The 25,082-nt window shown below is 40.2% G+C and overlaps 1 protein-coding gene across 1 annotated transcript in view; it reads right to left on the bottom strand.

Annotated features, from left to right (window-relative positions):
- Positions 1-25,082, bottom strand: part of NOL9 (nucleolar protein 9) — a 38,717-nt gene that overhangs the window by 13,140 nt on the left and 495 nt on the right. Inside the window, exons 2-6 of the mRNA XM_003413192.4 lie at positions 24,208-24,427; positions 23,701-23,828; positions 19,075-19,210; positions 18,853-18,949; positions 18,138-18,235 (exon numbers count right to left, since the gene is read on the bottom strand). Of these exons, the coding sequence (XP_003413240.2) occupies positions 18,138-18,235; positions 18,853-18,949; positions 19,075-19,210; positions 23,701-23,828; positions 24,208-24,427 (679 nt within the window). The remainder of the gene's footprint in view (positions 1-18,137; positions 18,236-18,852; positions 18,950-19,074; positions 19,211-23,700; positions 23,829-24,207; positions 24,428-25,082) is intronic.

Below are 25,082 nucleotides of genomic sequence, written 5' to 3' on the forward strand. Positions count from 1 at the left end.
GGTCTTAAACGCTAGTAAGCAGCAATCTAAGATGCATCAGTTGGTCTCAACCCACCTGGATCAAAGGAGGATGAAGAACACCAAGGTGATTACAAGCCCAAGAGACAGAAAGGGCCACATGAACCAGAGACTACATCATCCTGAGACCAGAAGACTAGATGGTGCCCAGCTACAACCGATGACTGCCCTGACAGGGAACACAACAGAGAACCCCTGAGGGAGCAGGAGAGCAGTGGGAAGCAGACCCCAAATTCTCATAAGACCAGACTTAATGGTCTGACTGAGACTAGAAGGACCCCGGTGGTCATGGCCCCCAGAACTTCTGTTGCCCCAGGACAGGAATCATTCCCGAAGCCAACTCTTCAGACATGGATTGAACTGGACAATGGGTTGGAGAGGGATGCTGGTGAGGAGTGAGCTTCTTGGATCAGCTGGACACTTGAGACTATGTTTGCATCTCCTGCCTGGAGGGGAGATGAGAGGGGGGAGGGGGTTAGAAGCTGGCAAAAAGGACACAAAAAGAGAGAATGGAGGGAGAGAGCAGGCTGTCTCATTAGGGGGAGAGTAATTGGGAGTGTATAGCAAGGTGTATATGGGTTTTTGTGTGAGAGACTGACGATTTGTAAACTTTCATTTAAAGCGGAATAAGAATTATTAAAAAAAAAGTCATTAGTCTTGCAAAATTCTATCATTTGATCTCTGGCATTGTTTCTGTCACCAAGGCCATATTTTCCAACTACTGATCTTTCTTCTTTGTTTCCCACTTTTGCATTCCAATTACTAGTAATTAATCAATACATCCTGATTGCATGTTCTATCAATTTCAGACTGCAGAAGCTGATAAAAACCTTCAATTTCATCTTTGCCCTTAGTGGTTGATGCGTAAATTTGAATAATAGTTGTATTAACTGGTCTTCCTTGTAGGCATGTGGATATTATCCTATCACTGACAGCGTTGTACTTCAGGATAGATCTTGAAATGTTCTTTCTGATGATCAGTGCAACACCATTCCTCTTCAAGTTGTCATTCCTAGCATAGTAGACTGTATGACTATCCGATTCAAAATGGCCAATACCAGTCCATTTGAGCTCACTAATACCTAGGATATCGATGTCTATGCGTTCCGTTTCATTTTTCACAATTCCCAATTTTTCCCAGATTCATACGTCGTATGTTCCAGGTTCTGATTATTAATGGGTGTTTGCAGCTGTTTCTTCTCATTTTGAGTTATGCCACATCAGCAAATGAAGGTCCCGAAAGCTTTACTCCATCCACGTCATTAAGGACGACTGTACTTTAAGGAGGCAGCTCTTCCCCAGGCATCTTTTGAGTGCCTTCCAACCTGGGGGGCTCATCTTCTGGCACTATATCAGACAATGTTCTGCTATTCATAAGGTTTTCACTGGCTGATTCTTTTCAAAAATAGACTGCTAGATCCTTCTTCCTAGTCTGTCTTAGTCTAGAAGCTCAGTTGAAACCTGTCCTCCATGGGTGACCCTGCTGGTATGTAAATACCGATGGCACAGCTTCCAGTATCACAGCAACACGTATGCCCCCACAGTACCACAAACTGTCAGACATGTGGGGGATCAAAATGATAGTAACAACTAATAGCCCCTTTGTTGCCACTTGTCCTACGGTCTCCTAGATTTTCACTTCTTGGAGTCAGGTCAAGTTTTCTTTCCCATTCACGTTTACAATTTGGTAGCACCAAAACAGATTTTTTAATTTATTTTGTATCAGTAAGTTCTCAAACTAGCATTGTTTAAAGGCAAATACTGGTAGTCCCCTGCTTACAACTTATTAGAGCTACAATGACTTACAGCTGTCTTTGTTTTTGTACATCTTATTGTTAGTAATATGTACTACAAGCAATGTCGCAGCATGTAATTTGCCGATATTATCATTCTCAGATGTTCACTTGCAGATGTTCAAAGATTGGATTTATAAAGATACGGATACTAAAAGGCAATAATAATGGAAACAAAAAAAAAAAGAGGTACTTGATTTACGTCTGAACTGACTTACAACAGAATTGCTGGAACAGAACCCTGTCATAAGTCAGGGGCTACCTGCAGAGTTGTATGACTCCAGCAAGTATCCCCTTGTTCTTTCAAACGCAGAGTTACCATATTACCCAGTAATTCCACTCCTAGGTATACAACCAAGAGTAACAGAAAAAAAAAAAAAAAAAAGTCCACACAAACACTAGTACACAAATGTTTACAGCATTATTATCCACAACAGCCAAAATGCAAAAACAACCTAAATGTCCATCAACTGACGAACGGATTAACAAAATGTGATACAGTCATACCAAGGAATAATATTCAGTACTACAAAGACATGAAGTACTGATACATGCTACAAAGCAGTTGAACCTTGAAGCGTTACATGAAGTGGAAGAACCTAGACACTAAAGGCCACATATTGTATAATTCTGTTTATTTGAAATGTCCAGAACAGGCAAATCTAGAGACAGAAGGCAGTTCAGTGGTTGCATAAAGCTGAGGGGTTAAGGAGAAATGACTGCCAATGAACAGTCTTTCTTTTTGGGGTGACAAAAGTATTCTAAAATTGATTATGGTGATGATGGTTGCACATTTCTGTGACTATCACATACTTTTAAAGGGTGAATCATATGGCATGCAAATTCTATCTCAATAAAGCTGTTATTAAAAAAAAAAAGCACGCTATCCTTTGACCCAGCAATCTCATAGGTAGGAACATACCTGGTAGATATTCTCGCAGAAGTAAATGCAAGAGGACCTTACGAGCATATCAACTAGCCTGTTATCATATGAAAGCAAAGAAAACCAAAACCAAACCAGAAACCACACAAATGCTCATCCACAGGCAGTGGGTTCAATAATGGAACATCCGTAAAATAGAGGTCTATAGAATTTTGAAAGAAGAATAAGGCTACTTTGTACGTGTGAATATGGAAGAAAAAACCTCCAGAGATGCTAACTGAAAGTAAGAAGAGTGAAGAACCACGCGTGAACATGCAATCCTGGTTGCACACATTTTTTAAAGGAGACATACGTGGGTTTTTCTGAGAGGATTCAAGAAGGCTATCTACTGTTACAGTGGTTTCCTTAGAAGGACTGACAATGGGAAGACCCACTTTCTATTTTGTATCTTTATCTTTTTTGTAGTGTTTTATTTTTGTCATGTACAAGTATTATTGTGATTTTGAAAATAAGTTTTAAAATTTGTATTTAAATAAAGGTAACACACTGCAGATTGGAACCAATGTCACGAAACAATTTGCGTAGAAATTTTTAAATAAGAAACTAATCTGCGCTGTATGCTTTCACCTGAACCTCAATAAAATTAAAAAAAAAAAGTACACAAGAAAATAGGACTTATTGGTAACTGTTACCACATATATAATTTTGAAACAACAGCAAAAACAACCAAAAAATATATGTGCAGGTATATATGGGTGTATGTAGGCATAGATGTGTATAAAATTGTGGTGTTGGCAAAGAATATTGAATATACCATGGACTGCCAAAAGAACGAACAAATCTGTCTTAGACGAAGTACAATCAGAATGTTCCTTAGAGGCAACAACGGAGACTGAGTCTTACATACTTTCGACATGTTGTCAGGAGGGATCAGTCCCTGGAGAAGGACATCATGCTTAGCAGAGTACAGGGTATGCGGAAAAGAGGAAGACCCTCAAAGAGGTAGATTGACACAGTGGCTGCAACAATGAGCTCAAGCGTAACAACGACCGTAAGGATGGCGCAGGACTGGGCAGTGTTTTGTTCTGTTGTGCACAGGGTCGCTATGAGTCGGCACCGACTTGATGGCACCTAACAACAGCAGCAACAACAGAGGTATACAGAGAGCTCAGGTGGCACAGTGGTTAAGTGCTTGGCTGCTGACCAAAGGTCGGCAGTTCAAACCCACCAGTCGCTCTTGCAGGAGAAATATGTGGCCATCTGCTTTCCTAAAGATTTACTGCCTTGAAAACCCTGTGGGGCAGTTCTACTCTGTCTTATAGGGCTGCTGAATTGGAATCAATTCAACAGTTAACAGGTTTGGTTTTTGAATATAAGTGTTTGCCTATGTGCACGTATATGCATATGTGTAACTGTAGGCACATATATTCACATACATAAGAAAGCACACAAGGGCACAGTTCCAGATACTTTTTAGACAAACGAAATATCTCATATATCTTCATATAGCTGGACTGTATGAAGAAGAACGGGGCATCAGGGTTGGAGGAAGACTCATTAAAGACCTGCATTATGCAGATGACACAACCTTGCTTGCTGAAAGGGAAGAGGACTTGAATTAATTACTGATGAAGATCAAAGATGACAGCTTTCAGTATGGATGACACCTCAACATAAAGAAAACAAAAATCCTCACAACTGGACCAATAAACCACATCATGATAAACGGAGAAAAGATTGAAGTTGCCAAGGATTTCATTTTACCTGGATCCACAATCAACACCCATGGAGGCAGCAGTCAAGGAATCAAAAGATGCATTGCATTGGGCAAATCTGCTGCAAAGGACCTCTTCAAAGTGTTGAAAAGCCAATATGTTACCTTGAAGACTAAGGCGCGCCTGACCCAAGCCGTGGTATTCTATATCACACCATATGCATGTGAAAGCTGGACAATGAATAAGGAAGACCTAAGCAGAATTGATGTCTTTGAATTGTGGTGCTGGCGAAGAATATTGAATATACCATGGACTGCCAAAAGAACGAACAAATCTGTCTTAGAAGAAGTACAACCGGAATGTTCCTTAGAAGCAAGGATGGCAAGACTGCGTCTTACATACTTTGGACAAGTTGTCAGAAGGGATCAGTCCCTGGAGAAGGACATCATGCTTGGCAAAGTACAGGGTCAGTGGAAAAGATGAAGACCTCAACAAGATGGAGTGACACAGTGGCTGCAACCATGGGGTCAAGCATAACAACCACTGTAAGGATGGCACATGACTGGGAAGTGTTTCGTTCTGTGGTACACAGGGTCGCGGTGAGTCAGAACTGACTCGACGGCACCTAACAACAACAAATATCTCAAGGGATTGGATATCTGGGTTGAAGAACTAGGACCATAGCCTCTTAGAACATCTCAGTTAACTGGCATAATGTAGTTCATAAAGTTACGTTCTACATCATAGTTTGGTGAGTAGTGTCTGGGGTCTTAAAAGCTTGCAAGTGGTTATTTAAGATACAACTATTGGTCTCTACTCGTCCAGAGCAAGGGAAAGAAGGAAACTAAAGACTCAAAGGAGAAATTGGTGTACAGCAGAGTCTACATGAACCATGGCATCATCCACCCTGAAACCAGAAGAGCTAGATGGTGCCCAGCTACCACTACCAACCATTCTAATCAAGGCTACAACAGACACTGATGGAATGGGAGAAAAATACTGAACAGAGCCTCGAATTCCTAAAAAACAAAACAGACTTACTGGACTGGTTGAGACTGGATGACTCCCTGATACTACTGCCCTGAGTTACTCTTCAACCTTCAACTGAAACTAACCCGAGGTCACCCATAAGTACTGTGTCCCTTGAAAAAAAAAAAAAATCACCTATATGAGACCAAATGATCAACAATTACTATAAAACAAAAATGAGAATGTAAAGGGACAAGGAAACTAGATTAATAGAAACAGAACAAGCAGAACAGAAATAATGAGATTGTTCATGTATTGTGAAGAATGTAACCACTGTCACTGAAGAACTTGTGTAGAAATTGTTGAATGGGAACCTAAACTATGTAAATAGTCACTGAAAACACAATAAAATATTATCTTAAAAAAAAAAAAGAGATAATAACTTTAGCATTAATACCATTTATAACCAGAATGGACTGAAACGCAAATGTTTAAGCCCATGTGTTCCTAATGATATTGAAGAACAAGTGACAAATTAGACATGGAGCAGGGAACGGGGTGCTAAAAAGCCAATTCATTACCTTGAAAACTGGCATATAAAGTGAGACAAGTAAGCATTATCTTGCCTTTTGGATATGAACTAAACCACTGCATGATAGCAGACGAAGATAAGTTTCTCTGTGAAGTGGCATTCCAGACAATAAAAGAAAAAAAAGAATTAGAATATCAGAATTTTGTAACCTCTATTGAATCTAGGGAGCCCTGGTGGCACAGTAGTTAAGAGCTACAGCTGCTATCCAAGAGGCCTGCAGTTCAAATCCACTAGCCACTCCTTGGAGACCCTATGGGGCAGTTCTACTCCGTCCTATAGAGTCACTATCAGTCAGAATTTACTTGATGGCAATGGGTTTAGGCTTTTTTGGTATCGAATCTAGGCTTTGATCAAAAGTGGCTATAAACATCACAAAAAGAACAAGCAGATGTCATGTGCTCTGATGGAAGAACACAACATTACTTATGAAGTAATTTTTCTAAACACAAAAATTCTGAATCTGATCAAGCTCTAGATCAGAGTTGTCCAACAGAAATGCAATGTGTCTACATGTGGAATCTTCTAGTAATCACATTAAAAAAGTAAAAACAAACAGGTGAAATTTTAATATTGTATTTAACTCAGTATATCCAAAATATTTTTACTTTAACATAGTTAACGCAGTAATTATTGACACAGCTTACATTTTTTTCATACTAAGTTTTCCAAATCCAACGTGCGTGACACTCACAGCACATTGTAATTTGGACCAGCCACACTTCAAGTGCTGGATGCCACACATGGCTGGTGGCTGCCGTACCAGGCAGTACAGGTGTAGGGCCAACCCCTCATTCACAGGAAACACAGAAGACAGAAGAATATGCTAATCCCTGCCACAGAGATGCAATCAGCAAAATCCAGACTGTGGAAAATTCTACAGGACAAATAATCCAGTTTCTTCAACAAATAAATATCAGGGAAAAAGAAGGGACAAAAGGGAACTTACACTGTAAGGAGGCTCAAGAGACGGATCAAGGAACCCCGTGAAGCTTATGTCCATCTGATTCAAACCAAACCAAACCTGTTGCCGTCGAGTCAATTTCAGCTCATAATGATCCTACAGGACAGAGCAGAACTGCCCCATAGGGTTTCCAAAGAGCGGCTGGCAGATTCAAACTGCCGACCTTTTGGTTAGTAGTCCTAGCTCTTAACCACTGCACCATCAGGGATCCTGATTCAAACAATACACTAAAAGATAAATGAGTAAATATATAGTGTGCCAAGAATCAAGGAAGGCATATTTGGAGGTAGAGGAGGTGGAGCACAGGCTAGGTCAGACCTAGTTCTCAACATAAGGCAGGAATTCCAGAAGAGCAGAGAAATCATAACCTTAACCTGTGTAACGCTGAATATGGCTGTCCGATTCTTAGGAACAAGGACTGTGAACACCTCAAATTCTGTAACTGCCCAAGCATCCAATGCTAGAACAGAACAAAAAGTTTCCAGGCTTTCAAGGACTCAAAGTATTCCACCCGTGCACTTCCTCTGAAATAATCTAAGATAATCCCGCAGCAAGATGAAAATCAATCAGAATAAAGAGTTCTAGGACAGGAAAGGACATATGCAGACAGAACTGGTGAGCAAAAAAAAGAGGTGATTTGTTGTTAGTCTAAAGCACTGGCAGAAAATGAATCCTAAAACCAAAGAAAAAAGGCAGCAACAGGAGAATGGACACGTACACTGTGTCTTATTCATAAATGAAATACTACATAGCAGTTAAACGGATAAATAAGCAATACACAATCAAGATGGGTAAATCCCAAAGGAAACCCTGAAGAAAAAGCAAGTTGCAAAAAGGTACTGAACATGTCTTTTAAAGTTTTTAAAAATAGAAAAATAGTATTATAAACTATCTACAATTATATATTTACATATGTAAAGAATAAACACATACATGGAAATTATAACTATCTGATAATAATCTGGGAGGCAGGAGATTTTGATGATGGGGAGGAGGATACACAGGGGACTTCAATTAAACATGGACTTACAATGTTTTCTCTTTTAAACCAGGCACGGGTGTTCATTATGTTATCTACCCTCTTACACAGTTCTGAACCTTCCATTAAAAAAAAAAACCCATCTATAAATAACATTTCAAATATCCTCAACAAAGCCAGGGAAATGTAGGAGAGGAGAAAAGATGCCAGGTTGGGTGGGGTACGAGGAAATGCCAATTCTTTATTGGTAGGGGAGGGCTTCACATGTAAAAGCACAGAGAATACTTACTATCCAGAGCTAATAAATGTTAACATAGCTATATTTATTTCGGATTTTTTTAATTTGCTAAAAATTATGGATAACAACCAGAAGACTAAAAAAAAAAGTAACATATAAAACTCAAACTAGTAAAGAAAAATATAAGGATAAGAAAACTCAGACACAAGAAAGCATTAAAACAAAATTGAGATGGCCAAAATATTTCTACACTTATCAGGGATCACAATAAATGCAAACATATTATTCTATGAAAAGATAGTCACACAAGTGGTGTATGAAAAGGAAAAGACAAAATCCAGCTATACATTATTTACAAGAAATGACCTAAGTTAAAATGTCCCAGAAAGGTTTAAAGTACAGGGAAAGGGCCTCTAAGTTAGGATGGTAAATTGAATACATGCATTTGAATTTGTTCCTTTTCAAAATGTCACTAGACGAGGAGTAAAGATTTTACATAAAGATATAAACTCAGAAGATGGAGAATACAGGGAGGGGACGACAGCATCTGGAAACCAGAATGCAGATGGATGAAGAGTAGTTGGCTCGGCTGACCCAAAATTCCAAATCCTAAGCCAGTAGTAAGAAAGCTGAGAACCAACCGAAATCACAGTCTTCAAAAAGGCTTGGTGGCCACAACGTCAGAAATAAGAAACTTAATAGAAGAGCTGGAAGATACAGCTAAGAAAGTCTTCCCCCAGAGAGTGAAAAGACGACGACGGAAAACAGAAGACGTTCAGCCTAGGAGGTCCAAAATAATTTATGTAGATATATTCACCTTAAGGGAGCAGAAGCATGCCTCCCCACTCCCTCTGTGTGGGCTGTGCATTGTGATTTCCTTCTAAAGAGCACACTGTGTAAAGGGGGAAGGAGTAACTTGACTGTGGAGAAACCTGAGTAACACTACTTTGGCCAGGTGATCAAGGGCAACATCAACAGTCAGAAATTATGTTGATAGTATGTACCCTTGACATCATGTGACGAGAATGATACTTTACCTCTTTAATTTTCTTCCCCAAAACCCATAAACCCCTTCTAATCATGAGCAGAATAGCAGATAAATTCCTATAGAAGAACATCCTACAAGCACCTGACCCCTCAAAACCAAATACAAATACCAAAACTGGAAAGCTCATCAAAAAACAAGGAAAGTCTGAGAAATTCTGACAACCAAGAGGAGCTTAAGAAGACATGAGTAATGTGGTATCCAAGATGGGATCCTAGAACAGAAAAAGAACATTACATTAAAAAGTAAGGAAATCTAAAATAAACTATGGACTTTAGTTAATAATATATCAAATCAGTTATTTAATTACGACAAACATACCATGGAATGTAAAACATTAATAATAGGGATAACTGGGTGTGGGCATACAGAACTCTCTGTACTACCTTCTCAATTTTTCTGTAAATCTAAAACTGTTGTAAAAAAATGAAGTCTTTTCATTAAAAAAAAAAAAAAAGCTTAAGGGAAAAAGAAGATAAAAAGTTCAGCCTCAGAGATTCAACATCTGATTAAGAAGAGGTCCAAAAAAGGAGAGATTAGAGAAAACAGAGAGGAAGGAATCAAGGAAAATATTTGCGACATATCATAGAACTGAAGGACACGACTTTCCAAAGTGAAAGAATTCACTGTATACTCAACACGACAAATGAAAACCCACACCAAAGCATATTCTTGTGATTTCAGAGTGCTGGGAACAAGGACCACTCTAAGTTTCCAGGGACGAGTCACACACAAAGTTCAGGGAAAAAAAAAACTTCACGCTTCTCACTGTCAAGAAGACAATGACAACAAAGAGACCAATGTTTTCAGTATTTTAAAGGAAAATATTTCTGAACTAAAATTTTACATTCAGCCAAAATTATCTACGTAGTTATGAGGGTAGAATTAATACATTTTCAGATGTGCAAAGTCTCCAAGATTATTAGCCTCCCATGAAACTTTTCTAGGAAGGTACTGGGGGATGTGCTCCACCAAGACAAGGGAGCAAACCAGGAGACCCACTGGAGGTTATATCCACAAAAATGTTACGGAAATCAACAGGAGGATGATGAGAGGGGATCCCAGGTGGGCAACAGTCCTTCAGGAAGACAACCAGTCCAGACTGGAGCAGTGAGACTCAAGACACAAGGAGCTAAGGGTTGTCATCACCATGCCTTTTGCTGCTGTACTGCCTTTACAACCTACTAGCACAACTAAGATGTGCTCCAGCAAAACAAGAGACTAAATCAAGAAGTAGAAAGGTATGAAATCCAGCTAAGTGGAAATCCAACCCAAGAGAGGGAAAAGGTATCATAAGGAAGACATCAAAGGTTAAGTCTGACAGCTATGCAGTAGGCCTAACAAGCAAACAGCCCAGAGAGAAGAATGGAGGGTTCCAGGAGGGACGTCACTAAGACAAACACTGGTACTAAGGTTATCTGATATGACTGGACTAGTAAGCTGTACTGACTCCTAGAAGGTGTGGGAATCAGCAAAGGCACAAAGAAAACAAAGCAAACACAAACATAAAACAAGGGAAAGAATCCCCTCAGGGAGAACAAAGTAAAAATGGAGACAATCATAGTGCACTACAAGACTCAATTGTGAACACTGATTAGGATAACACTATAAATAATGAATACTGATTTTACTAAAAATTGTAATGCACCTATAAGGTGATGATGGGGGAAAAGCAGAGGGAATCCTCATCTGCCATGATAGGTAATCAATAAATCAATAGATAATGTCTAAAACGGACTAATAAAAAGAGAGCAACATCTACATGTAATTGAAAAACAACGAAATAGGTAAATGCCAGAAGACATTACTGAAAGAATTTAGACAAGTTATATTCAGAGAGGGGGACTTAGGGAGGTGCCAAGAGGCAGGGAACTGATATATTTTGCTATAAGCCTTTTAATATTATGACTTTTAAATAAGTTCATGTATTATTTTGATAAAATTAAAATTAATTAAAGTAAAAGAAAATAAAAAGCAGGATTAAAACTCATGAGGAAGTCACAGACTGGGAGAAAATATTTGCAAAACACGTATCTGATAAAGGACTTGCATCCAAAATATACAAAAAACTCCTAAAAATCAACAATAAGAAAACAAACAACCCAATTATAAAACAGATAGAAGATACAAACAGAAACCTCACCAAAGAAGATATACAAATGGCAAGTAAGTATACGAAAAAAATGCTCAGCAGCATGTGTCACTGTTAGCTACCACTGAGTTGGTCCCCAGTTCATGGCAACTCCATGCACAACAGGATAGGACTGTTGTGATCCACAGGGTTTTCACTGGTTGATTTTTGATAATAGATTGCCAGGCCTTTCTTCCTAGTCCATCTTAGTCTGGAGGCTCTGCTGAAACCTGTTCAGCATCACAGCAACAGGCAAGCCTCCACTGACAGATGATGGCTGCACCTGTGGTGCACAGGCGGGGACTTGAAAGTGGGTCTCCCACATGGAAGGCAAGAATTCTACCACTGTTCCCTCATATGTCGTTGTCGTTGGGTGTCGTCGAGTCAATTGCAACGGACAGTGACCCTATAGAACAGAGTAGAAAAGCCCCATAGGGCTTCTTAGGCTGTAAACTTCACAGGAGCAAATCACCACGTCTTTTCTCCTTTGGAGCTGCTGGTGGGTCCCTATTTCTAATCTTTATGTTAGCAACTGAGTGCTTAACCACTGCACCACAAAGGCTCCTCCATATGTCCTTAGGGAACTGCAAATCACCTATCACCTAAAAATCTATCAGGATGGCTAAAATCCAAACCAAGAGGACACCAAAGCTGGCTAGGATGTGGAGCAACAGAACCTCCCCATCATGGCTGGTGGGACTGGAAAATGAAAACAGCCACTTTGGAAGACAGTCTGGCAGTTTCTTACAAAGCTAAATATAGGTTCACCATATGATATACCAAATGTCCTCCTAGTATTTACTCAAATGAAATAAAAATGTATATCCACATAAAAACTTAAACAGGAATGTTCACATCAGCTTTATTCATAATTTCCAAAAGTTAGAAGCAACCAAGATGTCCTTCAGTAAGTAGGTAAATGGATAAATAAGTGACGGTCTAGCTATATAATGGAGTATTATTGAACAATAAAAAGAAATGAGCTTATCAAGCAATAAAGACGTGGAAGAACCTTAAAATGCCCATTCCTAAGTGAAAGAAGCCAGTCTGAAAACGCTACATACTGGATGATTCTAACTGTATAACATTCTATAGAGACAGAGAAAAAATCAGTGGTTGCCAGTTCAAGGAGGTCGGAGGGATGAATAGGCAGAGCACAGGGGATTTTTAGAGCACTGGAATGATTCTGTATGGTACCGTAATGGTGGGCACATGACATTATGCATTTGTCAAAACCCACAGGACTGTACAACACAAACTGTAAACCCGAATGTAACTATGGACTTTAGTTAATAACATCAACACTGATTCATCGACTATAACAAAGGTATCACAGGAAAGCAATACGTTAACAGTCAGAGAAAGAGTGTGCACTGGGGAGAAGGGAATACAAAAACGCTTGCACTTTCTGCACAAGTTTTCTGTAAACCTAAAATGGCTCTAAAAAATTAAGTCTATTAAGATCTTGAGAAATAGTATAAACTGAGAAGAACACATACTTTTGTGGTTACGGGGCGGGGAGGGAGGGTGGGAGAGGGTTTTTTACTGATTAGTTAGTAGATAAGAACGACTTTAGGTGAAGGGAAGGACCATACTCAATACATGGAAGGTCAGCTCAACTGGACTGGACCAAAAGCAAAGAAGTTTCCGGGATAAACTGAATGCTTCAAAGGTCAGCGGAGCAAGGGCAGGGGTTTGGGGACTATGGTTTAAGAGGACTTCTAAGTCATTTGGCAAAATAATTCTATTATGAAAACATTCTGCATCCCACTTTGAACTGTGGCGTCTGGGGTCTTAAATGCTAACAAGTGGCCATCTAAGATGCTTCAGTTGGTCTCAACCCACCTGGATCAAAGGAGAATGAAGAACACCAAGGTCACACGATAACTATGAGCCCAAGAGACAGAAAGGGCCACATGAATCAGAGACTTACATCATCCTGAGACCAGAAGAACTAGTTGGTGCCCAGCCACAACCAATGACTGCCCTGACAGGGAGCACAACAGAGAACCCCTGAGGGAGCAGGAGATCAGTGGGATGCAGACCCCAAATTTTCACAAAAAGACCATACTTAATGGTCTGACTGAGACTAGAGGAATCCTGGCGGTCATGGTCCCCAAACCTTCTGTTGGCCCAGGACAGGAACCATTCATGAAGACAACTCATCAGACATGGAAGGGACTGGACAGTGGGTAGGAGAAGATGCTGATGAAGAGTGAGCTACTTGTATCAGGTGGACACTTGAGACTGTGTTGGCATCTCCTGTCTGGAGGGGGGATGGGAGGGTAGAGAGGATTGGAAGCTGGCAAAATTGTCATGAAAGGAGAGACTGGAAGGGCTGACTCACTGGGGGAGAGCAAGTGGGAGTATGGAGTAAGGTCTATATAAACTTATATGTGACAGACTGACTTGATTTGTAAACGTTCACTTGAAGCTCAATTAAAAAAAAAAATTAAGTCTATTAAAAAAAAACTCACTAGGCAAATATCAACGAGAAAAGTGTCGATAATTTCAAAGTAGAACTCAAGGTAAAAAAGCATTAAATGAGAAAGTTTGTATTAATAAAGGGGTTATACACCAATAAGAAAAACCTATGTATCTTTATACCCCCAACAGCAAAGCATTAAAATGTTGTTGTTGTTGTTAGGAGCCACTGAGTCGGTGCCGACTCATAGCGACCCTATGCACAACAGAACGAAACACTGCCAGGTCCTGCGCCACCATTACAATCGTTGTTATGCTTGAGCTCATTGTTGCAGCCACTGTGTCAATCCACCTCGTTGAGGGTCTTCCTCTTTTCCGCTTACCCTGTACTCTGCCAAGCACGATGTTCTTCTCCAGGGACTCAATCCTCCTGACAACACGTCCAAAGTGTGTAAGATGCAGTCTCGCCATCTTTGCCTCTAAGGAGCATTCTGGCCGCCCTTCCTCCTAGACAGATTTGTTCATTCGTTTGGCAGTCCATGGTATATTCAATATTCTTCGCCAACACCACAATTAAAAGGCATCAACTCTTCTTCGGTCTTCTTTATTCATTGTCCAGCTTTTACATGCATATGATGTGACTGAAAATACCCTGGCTTGGGTCAGGCGCGCCTTAGTCTTCAGAGTGCCATCTTTGCTCTTCAACACTTCGAAGAGGTCCTTTGCAGCAGATTTGCCCAATGCAATGCATCTTGGGATTTCTTGACTGCTGCTTCCATGGCATTGAAATACATAAAGCAAAAATTATCAAAAAACCCCACAAGACACTTACTAGTTACACAGGGAAATACAGTTAACTTTAAGTGAAAAAAAGTCAGGTGACACCTTAACCAAGCAATCAAAGTCAACATCACCAATAATAAGGCATATTACCATCATATACCTCAAAATATGATATACTGAGAAGGGTACATCATTGCTTCCATAGTATTCTTGCTAAAAATATATAATATCCATCCAGTCATGAGAAAGCCTAAGACAAACACTGTATCTACTAAAGAAACTGAATTTGTATTTAAAAACCTTCCCACAAAGAAAACTCCAGGCCCAGATGACTTCACTGCTGAATTCTACCAAACATATAGGAAGAAATAATACCGATTCCACATAAGGTCTTCCAGCAAATAGGAAAGGAGGGAACACTTTCCAATTCATTCTATGAGGCCGGCATTACCTTGATACCAAAGTCTGACAAAGCCATTTCAGAAAACTATAGATTAATACCCCTCATGAATATAGATTTGAATATTCTAAACAAAAGATTAGCAAATCAAATCCAACAATATACAAAATGAGTAATAAGTCATGACCAAATGGAGTTTATACAAAAATGCAAAACCGGTTTAACATTTAATCAAGCAATATATTAGAATGGTAACAATCAAAAAAACAGAAAACAACAGGTGTTGGTGAGGTTGGGGAGAAACTGGAGCCCTCATCTATTGTTGGTGGGAATGTAAAATGGTACAGCCACTATGGAAAACAGCTTGGTAGTTCTTCAAAAAGTCGAACAGAAAATTACCACATGACCCAGCAATCTCAATCTGAGTTACATGCCCAGCAGTGAGGGCCGGAATTCGAACAGAAGCCTGGACAGCAATGTTCACTACAGCACTTTTCACAATAACCAAACTCTGGTGGCACAGTGGTTGAGTTCAGCTGCTAACCAAAAGGTCGGCAGTTGGAATCCACCTGGCGCTCCTTGGAAACCCTATGGGGCATCTACTCTGTCCTATAGGGTTCACAGTGAGTCAGAATCGACTCAACAGCAATGGGTTTGGTTTCTGGGTTTAAAAGGTGAAGACAACCTAAATGTCCATCAACAGCTGAATGGATAAGCAAAATGTGGTATATGCATACAATGGACTATTACTCAACCATAAAGAGAAATGAAGTCCTGAAAATATAATGCTTAGTAAAGCCAGTTACAAAAGGACAAATACTGTATGACTCCACTTATATGAAATAGGCAAATATACAGAGATCAAAGTTTGTTAGTGGTTAACAGGGTTGGGAGGAAAGGGAAAAAGGGAAGTCACGGCTTAGCGGGCACTACGCTTCTGTTAATGGTGGTGGAATCATTGGGAAAAGGATAGCGGTGATGGTTGCAAACACAGTGAAAGTAATCAATGTCACTGAACTGGTCATGTAAAAATTGTTAATTTGGCACATGTCATATATACTTTCACCACAATAAAAAAATTTTTTTTAAACAAGAATCAATGTAATTCACCATATCGACACACTAAATAAGAAAAAACATATGATTATCTCAACACACCCAAGAATCATCTGACAAAATCCAACATCCATCCCTGATGAAAATTCTAGGAACAGAAAGGAACTTCCTCAACCTGAGAGAGGGTTGCTATGAGAAACCCATAGCTGACATCATAATTAAGGGTTAAAGAGCGGATGTTCTTCACCAAAGATCAGGAACAAAGCAAGGATGCTCACTCTCCACACTTCTATACAGCACTGTACTGGAGGTTATAGGCAGTGTAATTAAGGCAAGAAAAAGAAAGAAAAGGCATCCATATCGAAAAGGAAGCAGCAAAGCTGTCTGTACAAGCAACCCCCGGGTTACAAAAGTCTGATTTATGTACAACTTCTAGTTATGAACCAACCTTCATAATGCCTATTCTATTAAAAATTTGAGGTACGTACAATGGCTTATAATAGCAAATGGGCACTGCTTTGCAACGTGCATCAAAACATTATCACTAGTACTGTATTATTATGTAACAGATGTTTTAGCATATCTGGAAGTGTTTAATTTTTTTACACACAGAAAGGTACACTATATACCATATACTAAGACAAACATTCGATTAACTGACATTAGATACTAACCATACCTAATTGTTCTGACTTACATACAAATTTGACTTAAAGACAGACTTAAGATTGGTACTCCTTTGTAATCCAGGGACTTCTTGTACCTACAAACAACTCGTCTGTAGAAAATCTGAGAGACCTACAAAAAAGCTACCAAAACTAATAAGCCAGTTCTGCTGTTTCAGGATGTAAGGCCAACATATGAAAATCAATTTTATACCTATATACTAGCGATGATATTTGAAAATTGAAATAAAAACAAAATACCACTGAAAATATGAAATGCTTACAGATATGACTAAAGATATCCAAAATCTACGTACTGAAAACTACAAAACACTGCTGAGAGAAAAAAGGTCTAAACAAATAGCGAGATAGAATGAATGTTCACGGGTCGGAAGATTCAATCCTCCCCAAGTTGACCTATAGATTTAACAGAGCCCCAGCAGTTTTTTTGGGGTAGAAAATGTGAGATTCATTCTAAAGTGTTCATATAGAACTACAAGGATCTAAAATAGCCAAAACAACTTTAGAAAAGAAGAACAAAGTTGGAGACTCTCTCCACCTGAATCCAAAATTTATTATAAAACGACAGGAATAAAGAGTGTGGTACGGGCATTAAGACAGATTAAAAAAAATCAGTGGAACAGAATAGAGTCAGAAATGGACTCACACACTAATAACAACGTATATGAGACCAAAAGGCCAACAATAACACTAAAGCAAAAATGGTAAGGTAAGAGGGCACGGAAGCTAGAGTACTGAAAACAGAACAACCAGAACAGAATTAAAGAGAATGATCACACGTTGTGGAAAATGTAACTAATGTCACAGAATAATTTGCGTAGAAATTGTCAAACGGGATCCTAATTTGCAGGGTAAACTTTCATCGAAAACACATTAAAATATTATTTTAAAAAAAAAAAGAAATCGACCCACACATCTATGGACAACTGATTTTTGGCAAAAGTGCAAAGAAACTCGTGATGCACATGGTGGCGGAACAATTAGATATCCATGTACAAAATACACAGAGGCAGTACACTTCAAAAGTATCAAGGTCATGCAACACAACGAAAAGCTGCGGAACCCTCTGGGACTGGGGAGACTAAGGAGACACAACAAAATGCACTGTGAGGTTCCAGGCTGGATTCTGCATAAGAAAAAGCACATTAATGGGATAGCGTTGTACCAATGTTAATTTCTTGGTTTAAGAACTGTACTAGGATATTGTGAAATGTTAATATTAGGGGGAAAGTGTGTTTCTAATTTACCTAAAACAAAATGCATAACAGTACCATTTACTGAAATGGAATCCTAGAAAAGAACCATTGTTTGCTTTTTTCCAGGTGGTAGAGGAACAGTTATAGGCAGATCACTAGTAGAGGGCATGTTCACTTTTTATGCTTTTATATTGTTTGAGTTTTTCATAAGAATCATTACTTTTGATTTTTATAAAACCAAGATATTTTAAAAATCTGTATTACATACCCAGAATTGGTTCTGTAATATTAAACAGAGAAATGCAACCAGGAGGAGTAAATTCTGTCTGTCCCAGATCACATTCCAAATAGTCAATACAGGGAATACTGAAAAGTAAAAAAAAAAAAGAAAAAGAAAAAGAAAATCTTAAACTAGCTAAACTCTGTAGAAAAGGTAAGTCAGATCTTAAAGATTTTATGTGACACACAGGCGTAATTCAGCGCATGCAGAGCCTTCCAGGTATAATGTACCAAAGACGACCACTGATTTTTCTCTTTGCAGACTACTAATCACAAATATAAAGAGAAAAGGTAAGGCAGGCACGGTAAAAAGTGTGCGTTCATTATCTGCACACAACTTGATCTTTCCTAAAATCGCATCTCTAAAGTACAACAAAACTGATCCCTTCTGTGAATCTCTGGATTCAGAAATATCATCTGGACAAACAGAGAGGCTAAGATCTCTCTTGTCTTCTCTGGCAAGATCGCCTACAAGCAAAGCAAGGTCAATACACGCTAATCGTGTCATCACCCCTCTCTCAAACACACTAAAATAAAGAATGTCATCACTCAGCTGAGCAGCTTTATACAGCAGTTGTATATAATCCCAATTTAGAAGTTAGCATGCATACCTCAAGGTTTTAAATTAAAGAAAAAAAAAAAAAAATCCTACTCCATGCCCAAAGCCTAGGTATATGTGACAAGAAGAATAAAAGCCCTCTTACCTATTTAACAACTGGTTAATGAGATACCTATTAAACGTCGACTTTCCAAGGTCCTGGCTTCCACAAACCAGAATGACAGGGCAGCCATCTACTTCTTCTGGGGGTGAGACAAACATTGACACCTAGAATTAGCCATCTTCTTTAGGACTCTAATAATGAGTAGTAATCGTCTGAAGCTCTGGTGGAATACGACGGTCAAACTTATCAATACACATCACTCACCACAAGAAACACTGACCAACTCGTCCACTGCTGAAGTGACACTCTCACTTAACTGAAGGCCATTTTTCCTCTTGCTTCTCCTGATGCCAACAGACTTCAAGGTTAAATATTCAGGGAATAAGTGGGAAGTTGGAGTCTGAAAGTAACAATTTAAGTTTTAAGGCAAAAAGAAAAAAAACGCACATTTTTCTTCAGTTCTAAATTAATATGCCTCATACAGTTGTGAGCTACAGAAGATAAATTTGATCCCTCCCTTTACCAACGTCATCCAATGCCAAATCCAACCCCTCAGCAAGTCCTGTCTGCTCTATTCCTGAATTCGTTCACGTTGCTCTATTTTCATAGCTTATGCTCACTGCAGGGTTGCTCTGAGTTGGAATCGACTCAACGGCAACAGGTTTTGTTTTATTTTTATTTTTTTGGTATCCTCACTTCCAAGATACATCACCTCTGCCAGAGACTCCAGAGTTAAGAAAATTACAGGAAATTTAAAATGATCGCCACAATGAAAATCAACATAAGGTTAAATAACAGAAGGATGACAAATGTAGATCAGGTTGGTAATCGGGAATAAAGTAGCAATTCCCAAATATGTTAAAGCCAAAAAAAAGGGATAAAGCCTATGCAAGTAGAGACAAAAGCATACGGAAGCCAGGTCCATAAAAGGGTATGGAAGCCAGGTCCATCAAGTCCAACAGCTCTCTAACAGAAGTGCCGGAGCACCACGGAAATGGGAGAATATGCTCCCGAGCTGAAGCAGATGAGGTGCAAGTGGAAAGAGCCTACCATGTTGAAGAGGATGAACGAAGGCACCCATCCGTGAACACGTCCTTATGCAATTATCAACACAAAAGATAAAGCTATCATAAGAGCCAAGAATCAGCCTGGTGTGAGACTTCATATCAGCAACTCTGGATTCTAGAAAACAACGGAGCAAGGGCTTCAAAGTTCAGAGAAAAAATTCTTCTGAACCTACCATTCTGCACTGTGCCCAACTATTGGTCACTGAAGGCAAAATAAAAACATTTTATAAAATGAAATAATCTCAAATTCACTAGCCAACTTTATGAAAAAGTACCCCAGAGTATATTAATACATAAAGGGGAAAAGTTATCCAAGAAAGAGCGTAAGGAATATAAACAACAACGTGGTTGAGTACATCGCAGGAAGATAGTAAAAAAAGCTGAAAGTAAGTGAAAAAAGAATCTGCTTGATCCGTAGCATCTGAACATTCACTTTCAAGTGGTGAAGGCTTGGTAACACACGATTCCATGTTCTTCTCTATGGCCCCGATCACCCTATTGGATTCTGCAGTAAATGAAATCTACACAATCATGCCACATCTTTGCCTCTCACGTCAAACCTTCAACATCTACTTACTCCTCTACTCAGTGGTGACCTTGATTCTCTTTCTCAGCCTAACAGGAAATAAGAGGATGAGAATTTCTACCATCCCTGGCCCTATCCTGGGGTGTCCTCCAACTACTATGCATGAAGTCCCAACACTCCCAAGGCCACTCCACCACATGGGCCCCAGACCCTCCCTTCGTGGTAGACCCGCTGGCGCAGCATCAGCCAGTCTCTCTCTCTACAGCATCATCAGTTCCCCTCTCCTCTGGATCACTCCTACAGGCATCCAAACAGGTTTTTTTTTAATCTATCTCTAAAAAAAGAAGCTCTCTTGATCACACTTCCCCTCCAGCTACTACTTCATTTCTTTCCTTCCCTTCACATGCTAAACTCTACAAAAGCAAACTCTCTCACCACTAATTTCTTCCCACAGAAGGCTCCCCTCAGTCAGTTATCCAAGGAAACTGCTCTCTTCCAAACCATGCTTCTATACCCAAGGGTCCTTTCTCAGGCCTGATCTTATCATCTGCAGTGTCTCCTGAGACTTCACTTGGCCTCCAGGGTATTTTCTTTCCAATGTCTGCTCCTCCTTAGTCTCCTTTTTCTTGGAGTGCCCCAGGGTTCAGACCTCAATCAACTCCATTGAGGAATCGTTACCATACCATATCATGGTCTTTAGCACCCTCTCTGAAGACTCCCAAAATCTCCAGCCTCTTCCTTTACTCCAGACTCACATATTGAACTGCCCCCCTGACATCTCCAACTGGATGTCTAACAGGGATGTGAAGCTCACACATCTAAACCTGCTCCTCCTGAAGTCCCCTCATCTTAGTTAAAGGCAACTCTGTGCACCTGGCTGCTAAGCCAAACAGGCCGGCACTATCCCTTGACTCCTCCTCACACCTTACTTCCAACGTGCCCCCGAATCCTACAGGCTCTACTCGGTACATATCCAGAATTAGGACGCTTCTGACCGCCTTCATGGATGAGGACACCATCACACCTTGCCTTGATTTTACAAGCAGTTTCTTATGCAGTCTCCGCTTTCTGCCCTTGCTCTACCTCAGTATATTCTCAACACAGAAACCAGAATGATCCTGTTAAAACCTAAGTCAACCACATGCACCACAGCCTACATGACCAGGAGACCAGAAGACTTAGATGGTGCCTGGCTACCACCACCAACTGCTCTAACCAGGATCACAATAGAGGGTCCTGGACAGAGCAGGAGAAAAATGTAAAACAAAAAATCAAATTCTTAAAAAAAGACCAGACTTACTAGACTTACTGGCCTGAAAGAGACTGGAGGAACCCCTGAGACTATGGCCCTAAGACAGCCCTCTGACTTGGAACTGCAGCCGTTCCTGGAAACCACCGTCCAGCCAAACAGTAGACCGGCCCATAAAATAAGCAATACCACTCGAAAAGAACATGTTCCGTAGGACAATTATACGAAACCATAAGGGCAACACTTGCCCAAAAGTAAAGATGAGAAGACAGGAAGGGTTACCAAACAAAACCAAACCCAGTGCCGTCGAGTCGATTCCGACTCATAGCGACCCTATAGGACAAGAGTAGAACTGCCCCATAGAGTTTCCAATGAGCGCCTGGTGGATTCGAACTGCCGACCTTTGGTTAGCAGCCGTAGCACTTAACCACTACGCCACCAGTGTTTCCAGGAAGGGTTAGGAAAACCAAATTAAAAGAAATGGGGAATCCAGGATAGAAGTGAGGAGAGTGCTGACACAGTGTGGGGGCTGCAACCAATGCCATGGAACACTTTGTGTACGATTTGTTGAACGAGGCACTAATTTGTTCTGTAAACTTTTACCTAAAACACAATATTAAAAACAAAAACAAAAAAAAACTGAGTTAGATCCTGTCATGCCTCTGCCCAAAACCTCCTAGTAGCTTCCCACCCACTCAGAGTAAATTCCAGAGTCCTTGTGTGATCTGAGCCCCCCCTCCCTCTGCACTGGCCTCCCCTGGCACCTATGGTGCGTGAACACCTCCTCAGGGAGGTCTCCTCTGGTCACCCTATTTAAGACTGCAAACCACCCCCACGCTCCCTGCTGCTTTTCTCCGGGGCACTTAGATATCTAACACTGCTCCAAGTCACACCAACCTTATATACAATAGAATGAAATCCTGCCAGGTCCTGCACCAGCCTCACAATCATGGCTAGGTATCTAACATAAAACATATTTACTTATCTATTTTGTTTCCTCTGTCTCTCCCCAACTAGAATACAAGCTCTAAGACAGGAATGTTTGTACTGTATTCAATGAGGTATTCCTACCCGTAAAACCCATTGCTGTCTAGTCGATTCTGACTCATAGCAACCCTACAGGACACAGCAGAACTGCCCCATAGGGTTTTCCAAAGAACGGCTGATGGTTTCAACTGCCGACCTATTGGTTAGCAGCCGAGCTCTTAACTACTGCACCACCAGGGCTCCGAGGTACTCCTAGCACCTGGCAAACGATCAACATGCTATCTAATGAATGAAGGGTTTATAGGCAAAACCAAAAAACCCACTGCTGTTGAGTTGAATTCTGACTCATAGCAACCCTACAGGACACAGTAGAACTGCCCTACAGGGTTTCCAAGACTGTAAATCTTTATGGAAACAGGCTGCAACATCTTTCTCCCACAGAGCGGTTGGTGGGTTCTAACCACCGACCTTTCAGTTAGCAGTTGAGTACTTAACCACTGCACCACTAGGGCTCCTCTGAAGGGATTATATATACTGTATATTGGTTTCCAGCTTTTAGATTCAGCCTATTAGCTCATGGAAGACCATCACAGAAAGAGAGCTTCACTTTGGGAAATTTATAACATTAATCAAAAACGTGGAGGTGAGGAATGAGAGATGGAAGAAAGTCTAAGTACATTTAAATTATCTAGTCATATTCTGGAAACAATTTATACTACTTCAATTTAATAAATCAAGAAATAAAGGTTTAAGCATCCCATTTGAATTCATCAAGACAACCACTGAAAAACCAAAAGGCATTTAACGAACTACAATATGAAATGGTTGCTTTCACTGGGGGATGAAACTAAGAAAGGAGAGGGAAAACACCTTTCTATGCTGAATCTTTTTCCTGCATACGTATATTGCTTTCTAACTGTATACCTGCCTTACGTTCTGCATGACCTACAGCACTAACGTGACAGACAAACTGGTCTTCTGAGACAGCATCCTACAAACACCATTTGATGACTGTTTTGGTGTAAATAACTGACAAAACTGTGAATGAAAACCGGTTCTACCTCTTGTAAGAAGACATAAGATAAACCTGGATGGCTGATTATGAACTCCGTAGTTGGTGTTTTCAGACGTTCCAGCACCACGATGGAACACAGAGGAGAAAAACATTTCATCAACCGACATCTGTCATCTGTAACACAAAAATAAAACTACCTCATGAACAAGAACTCAGCTAAATTCTACACCCTTTAGTACCTCCTCTCAGCTAAACTGTGAACTTTTTGAGAGCAGGAATTATGTTTGAGAGCCTCTTTTAAGACGCCCCATTGTGTAACATGGACATATCTGAATGGAGAAGTCTACTTGGGTTTGCTACGTACTAATTGTATGGCCTTAGGCAATTTTTCTCAGTTAAAAAGAAAAAAAAAAGTTTCACTTTAAGGACCACTGTGAGGCTTTAAATAGATAATGTAAAGTGTTTAACGTAATGCCTAGACTACAGCAAACATCTAAAAATTATTAGCCTTATTACAGTAGACCCTCAGTAAATCACCCCTTCTTTTGCTTACCCCGGAGAAGATGAGCTCTGAGCAAAGTTCGGGCTTCCCTTCTCATCTCCTTCTTGCTTTTCTCAGGCATCGGGTAACGAACCGCCATGATACTCAGGAGAGAGTTCGTATAGGCAGAGAACACCTCACAGGCAGGCTGACCTTGGCTGATGGTAAAACCAAACACTTGTACTCGGCCATAGAGGCAAGTCACACGACAGATCCCACCAAAAACAAAAGACTAGCAGGGAAAGAAAAGAGAAACAAAAAAACGATAATAATAACATTATTAATTCTTTCGTCAATAACTGAAAAATTCTAAAATCTTAACTCACTATTCACATGTCAAAACGTGGCTGATTTCTAAATAAGTGATTGCATTGTACTAGGTGATCGGCAGGTACTTACATTTTTGACCTAAAGTCCTAGTGAACCCTGACTACATGAAGCCCAGCTCTTCTGTCCTCATGGCTCAGACAGACTCTACCACCTGCCCTTGCAAAGGTCCACTGAATACCACATCACCCCAATTTAGCACTGGAGGGGACCTGCTAGGCTAGCATCCTAGTGAAGAATCAGGCTGCTCGGGTCTGAATCCTGACCCTGCCTCTTTCTGGCAAGTACCTAACATATACTTCTGTTTCTTCGTCTGTATGAGCATACCCACAATGCTTATTACACTCCACAGAGAACTGACAGTATTAAAAATACCATAACAGATCGTGGTGTTAAGCACCCACTAAATGCGACCTGTTACCGTTATCACTACTACCACTACTACTATAACCCCTTTCAGCTCCAAGGATGTAGCTAGACTCCCCTTAGCAGGAGTCCTTGTTACCCTGCTGCTCGGCACCACCGCCAAGAGAAATGGGCTCAACACTTGCAGCTGCAAC

Source organism: Loxodonta africana, chromosome 3 (genome assembly GCF_030014295.1).
Source record: "Loxodonta africana isolate mLoxAfr1 chromosome 3, mLoxAfr1.hap2, whole genome shotgun sequence".
NCBI lineage: Eukaryota > Metazoa > Chordata > Mammalia > Proboscidea > Elephantidae > Loxodonta > Loxodonta africana.